Source organism: Dipteris shenzhenensis, chromosome 23, assembly GCF_047967505.1.
Source record: "Dipteris shenzhenensis isolate YYH24624 ecotype China chromosome 23, Dip_SZ_1.0, whole genome shotgun sequence".
NCBI classification, from domain to species: Eukaryota; Viridiplantae; Streptophyta; class Polypodiopsida; order Gleicheniales; family Dipteridaceae; genus Dipteris; species Dipteris shenzhenensis.
This window is the reverse complement of record NC_141618.1, coordinates 36,406,012-36,412,078: the sequence shown is the minus strand read 5'-3', so window position 1 is coordinate 36,412,078 and position 6,067 is coordinate 36,406,012. Positions and strand designations below refer to the sequence as shown.

The window sequence follows — 6,067 nt, the reverse complement described above, 5'->3', positions numbered from 1 at the left end:
TTGGTTATGTTTGAGAATTACTAGATTTATTTTTAATATTCTTTGTTGATCCTCTGAGGAGTAAAAGTAAAAATTAAACTTCAATCTTCCTAAATCTAACCGTTGGATTTGGGATTTGATGATTCAACCACACACCCTTATGTGCCTACTAACCTTCCATGGAATTGGATTTGCTTAATTATTCAAAATACTAAAAAAATGTGGTGTGCTACTAAAATGCATGTATTTTATGACTTTATTTATTATAAATAATTATTTATAATTAGATAAATCATTCAAAAAATTACCAATAAATCAAGTTAAGCTCTACATAATGCAAAGAGACCACTTACAAAGTTTCAATAACATTTAATCTAAAATGAGTGAGAAATTTAGAATTTTATATGACACTCTTTGTTCGTGACAAACGTGTGACCACCCTGGAACCATGCCGTGTGACACAAAGAAATTTTTTGTGTGTGCATCGAATTTTCGATCAGACTATACGATTGTGTGCACAATAGCAACTGTGATGTTGTGTCAGAAGACTTCAAAGACTAGATCCATAGGGAAGTAGGTGAGATTTGCATTTTTGTGTGCTAAAAAGCTTGTTTTTCCACCTCCTTAGGATTGGGGAGTGAACAAAAAGTGGACACCCTTAGCTTGCTTCCACCCACCTGTTGGGGAAGGTTATGACAGCCTTCTTTTACTAAAGAAAAGGTCTATGTATTCATTCTTCCATGGAAGTCGTTTTCCAGGGCAAGGCTTGCCAGATGAAAAATGTTTTGTTTTTAAAATGTCAACCAATGGTCCAGCATCTGGTGTGGATCTTGTTAATCGCATGAGAAGAGGAGGAAATGGTGATTTGAGGAATTCATGGGTACAATTTGATCACACCCATCGAGTGATTGGGTGGAGCACAATGGCATGTCATGTTTATGATCCTAGGTATAACTTCCCTCCATCCTTATGTATCCATGTTGCTATCATCAAGAGAGTTGTGGTATAATATTTAATAATGTTGGCTTTGTCTACCAATGTGCAGGAATTAATGACCATCGCCACATGTGAGATGAAAGATGAAGATGCTGCAAGCCAAATCCTATTTTGGGAGATGTTGAATGCCACAATGAAAGAATGTGGGTATCCCCCTGCAGATTTTCATGGTTTCATGTCTGATGAAGCTGGAGCAAATTGGATAGCTGTGAGAACTATTTTCAATGGGGGTCCAAACAACATAATTGTTGGGAGAGAGCGCTCATGTCTCTTCCATTGGGAACAAAGCTTGCATAAGCACACAAGGAAATTCATCAAAGAGAATATGAGGAACGAGCATATCACCATGTGTGAGAATTGGAGATTATGTAAGACAAAGCAAGAAGCTACCAACCAAGCAAAGCTCATTTGGAAGTGGTGGCATGCAGGACACGTCCGTGTGGCCGACATTCCTTCAATGGACATATGGTTTAGTTGGTGGGATGTGCGGATTGCCCATTGGGAGAATCTCATGAGCGCGGTATGTATTTTGTAGATAAATGTAGTAAGCTAAATAAATGTAATAAGCCAATCTAATTACCTCCCTTTTTACCACAGGTAACAAAGAGTTCCTTGGAGGAGGCACACACTCCAAGGTCAAATCTAGCTGAAAGCATGCATGGTAGTTGGCTAGCAGGAGAAGGGTTTAAGACAAAGATACAATTATATGATTGTTGCGTCTCGGACATGGCAAATGCCCTATTACAAAGTGCCAAACAATATGCATATATGATTGGAAGGCATGTTGGGGATGGTCCTAACTTGGAAGCCTTGATGCAAAGAGTGGCCTCAAGGAGTACACCTTCACCAGCACAAGTTGCACAAATGGTGCATGAAACAGTTGCAGGGACACCAATGTATGAAGAACCAAGACCATTACATGGGGATAAGGTAACAGTCCAAAGAAAGAGAAGCAAGTCATCAAGTATACATTTAGAAAACACCTCACACAAGCCAGGGTATGTGATGGAGACCAGAGATCGTAAGCAAAGAGGGCGGCCGAGAAAAATTAGGTTCGAGACAGAAGGTGGAGATTGGCATTCAATAAAACCGCAAGGTAATACCCAACCAGTGGATGTTGAGGCTTCCACAATGGAGCAAGTTGGAGTTCAAGGGGAGTCTACAAAAACATCATGGGAAAAACATGGCAATGTAGGGGAAGCTGAAGGAGCTCAGAATGAGACCATGCCCACAAGAGAACACGCCCCAACGGCTCCACCTATGAGACAAGGAGGCCTTCCTAGTGGCCTCTCTATTGTTGAGGTGCCTATCCACCGTACCTTTTGGGCAATTCGAAGGACCTCCAAAAACTCTAAAGTGAAGTGTCTTGGATTCATAGATGGAAAGGTTAAGTGTAATCGATATATACAAAGCAGTTCACAAGGAGTGGTGGCACCCTGTTTCTACTCTGAACGGCGGCATCCAGGGGTAGGAGGACCAAAAGCACAATGGATGTGGTTTTGTAATGATGATATAACTCATACATGGCACCTAGATCATAATATCATGCATGTTCCTGAACGTCCATCTGTGTGGAAGGTGGATGTGGAAACAAACATCACAAGTGAGGAGATAGGCAATCTCATCAAGGCTGGTTTTAGACTGCAAATAGTGGATCAACCCCATGTAAATTGGAGGACACCAAATGTACCTCAAGGATCAGCACCGATGCCAACTAATTTTTGTGATGCACATGGAGGGTCGGCATCCATACCAAGGAATTTAGCTCAACACACATTGGTAAGAACCACAAAATGGAGGCATGGCATATCTAAGGAGGCTGCAAAAAGAATAGCTAGTGCTCAATCTATGCACGCTGTTGTCATGGGAGAAATGACAGTGGAGCTTCTTCATCATAGTATTTTCCATTTGAGAACAACAGGGTCTGACAAGGCTCGTATGTCTTACGATGTGCACATCAAGACTGAACCCATGTGTACATGTCCAGATTTTCAAAGAAGAGAGTTGGGTCAAAAACCTTACCTGGCATGCAAACATATCTATTACATCTTCATCCGTGTATTGGGATTGGATCCAAATCAACACATGCTTATTCATCAACCAACCCTTTCCACTATGGATGTTTCATCAGTGCTTAGTCGACCTAGGATCAATCCATAGACCTGAATGCAAAATATAAACTTGGTTGGTGTTATGATAGCCCACTTTTTGATGTGACACTTTTTTTTGCTCAAAATTTGTTGTGTTGAGTCAACACAATGTTCTTAATGTGTGGAACATTTTACTAATTGCTTTGGCCTTTTCAAATAATAGAACTACATGAAAATTGGCATATGCTTACTTGAAGTTTCATTAAACCTTTGTTGCCTTAGCAACAATCCATAGACTTGAATGCATAATACATATTTGTTGGTATTGTGATGGCTCATTTTTATATATGATATCATTTATTACTGACTTGCAATATAAATTACTTGGATTAATAGCTTTGTCTTTTTTAGTCCTTAGAATTGCTAATTGCTTTGGTATTTCCTAGGATAAATCCATAGATACAGGATAAGTAATTACTTTGTTATTTTTTGATTAGTAGGTCTTTTTTTATGGGACTCTAAAAAAGCTCACAAAATTTGATAAATTTCCAAAAAAGCTCGCATTAAAAAGCTCACAATAAAATTTTCCCCGTTTCTTTATAATCTCTTTGTGAGGCCCTTATTGTTCTTTCAGCATCTGCATCAAATCGTCCATACTGAGTGTTGTGATAACGTAGGTTGCTTAAGAAGTTTAAGAGATCTTGTCATGATGTTATAACACATTGCAAAAGCCTTTCGCTCTCTGCTATCTTCTGAGTCTCCTCTCTCTCTACCCGCCTCTATGCATTGAACTCCTCTCTCTCCATCCGTGTAAGTGGAGAGCCTTGTTGAATTCTTGCATCTCTCCTTGCTCCTTGGTATGCAATCCATTCTTTGAGATTGTCGATTTCGGACTCCATGTCTGCGACGATGCCAAGGACATCCGTGGTGGGTGGGGAGATGATAAATTAAGAGTGATGAAAGAAGAATGTGCTTATAGAACGACTAGGATGGACGAAAGAAGGGAGTGTGATATAATATTATTCATGTCTGCAATCACTTTATTTCATAGATTTAAATGTATTCAAAATCTATCATCTCATATGTCTTTCACATTATGGTCTTGCATCTTTTACTTCAATCAATCGACAACTCACCTCTCTTTCAAAGTCTAACTTATTATATATAATAAATATCTCATTATGAGAATCTAATAATTATATCATTCTTGTGTTCCATCAGTTTATTTTATAGATTTCGATGTACTCAAAACCTATTGTCTCACATGTCTCGCTTTACGATTTTGCATCTGCAAGTCTAACTTATTATATAAAATAAATATCTCATGATGAGAATCTAATAATTATATCATTCTTGTGTTCTATCACTTTCTTTTACAGATTTCATTGTACTCAAAATCTACCATCTATTATGTCTCACATTACGGTCTTGCATCTATTACTTCACACAGTCTAGTAGTCTAGCGTTCTCCAACCAGCATCTTAGGGACATCTCAGCCTCTCCCAGTTATTTATTCTAAATCTTTCATCTCACAATATGAGTTTGCAATTCTATAAATCCCTCTCTAGTCGTTTGTCTTCTACATCTCGTGCATAGCTTTATAGCCAAACACTTCTTTCACTTTTGCTCTCATTACCTTCCTCCTCTCCTCAAGTTTACTCCTTCCATCTTGCCAACAGCCTTACAACAAAATACTTCTTCCACTTTTTTCTCGTTACCTTCCTCACTCTTGTTACCTTCCTCCTCTCGTTTTCATGGATCTTTTTGAAGTCATCGATTCCTTCGAGGAAGCCATTAGCACTAGCAAAGAATGGATCACTGAGAATGAGGTGAAGAGGGAGGCAAGAAAGAGATATTGATCTTCGTTAACCTAGTATGAGAAGGACGAGTTTGCTTGTCAAAGAGCTTAGAGAAGAAGGAGAGAGGAAAATTAAGTAGGTCCACTAAAAAAATAGATAAATTACATTCATATAGAAGAGAGCTAGCACACTTTCTAAGTGAGGTTACTTTGCGTGTGGATCGTTATGGAAGATTTCCATCCCAAGAAGCGCAAGCCATTCGGAATCAGTAAAGTGCTATACAAGATAAATTTTATAATTCCTTACTTCTCTTCTGTAGTTTTAACTACATTGATGATGATGAGATGAACTCAGCCCTTGAATGGGTTGAATTTAGGATTTCAAGAGCAAATATTAATGCATTCCACTGAGAGACTTATTGTAACTTTTGGTGTTTGTCAACACCTTTATAAATATTGTGAGAGTTTGCTTAATACAGTTGTGACTTTTGAAGGTGTTTGCTAACACCATTATAAATATTAAGAGAGTTTACAACTACTGAATCTAATTTTTTGGTGTAACTTATCTGAGGCTTATTGTAAATGATGGCATTCTCTTCTTTGCTTGATGTAGCTTGATGCATGATGCTTTGTTCTTCCATGTGCCTTGATGCTTTATGTGTGGATGCCATGTTTTATGCTATGGTCATCTCATGAACTTGTGCTTTTGGCATGCTTATGATAGCGATGTGTGCATTCATGCTTTGATTTGTCATTTGTTGCAAAGGTCTTACCAATTGATTTCTTTCAATATTGGAAGTATCTAATTGCATAAAATTATTCTGATCTGATAGCTGCGCAGAGCTTGAAAAGATGATCACTTTTCCTTTTTGGAGTGTGTGCAAATTCCTCTTGGATTACAAGTTACGGCTTGTTGAAAATTCTATGGAAGAAGAGGTGGCCTGATGATGTGGGACATGGATTCATATGCTGAATTCCAAACTGTTCTTGGCAAGGGCTATGTGCTAATAGAGCAAAACGGAGGTGGATGGAGGAGCAACGTGCATTAAATTTACCTTGAAAGCCACCTAGCTGGAGAATAGCAGTATGGAGGGTGTGAATATTAGAGGTGGCAAAAACCCCCGCATGTGAGACCTCCAGAGTTCTATAGTTGCATCGACGAGTGTGCCCTTGCACGTTTCCTTCCCCAATCCAGAGGTCCATG

General features: G+C 38.8%; 1 protein-coding gene across 1 annotated transcript; it reads left to right on the top strand.

Moving 5' to 3' along the window:
- The first annotated feature begins 703 nt into the window (after nt 1-703).
- Nucleotides 704-1,510, top strand: LOC147887323 (uncharacterized). Its single transcript, XM_087394278.1, has 2 exons — nt 704-923; nt 1,014-1,510. Exons 1-2 carry the CDS (start codon nt 704-706, stop codon nt 1,508-1,510), a joined length of 717 nt encoding a protein of 238 aa, XP_087250404.1.
- The last annotated feature ends 4,557 nt before the right edge of the window (nt 1,511-6,067 follow it).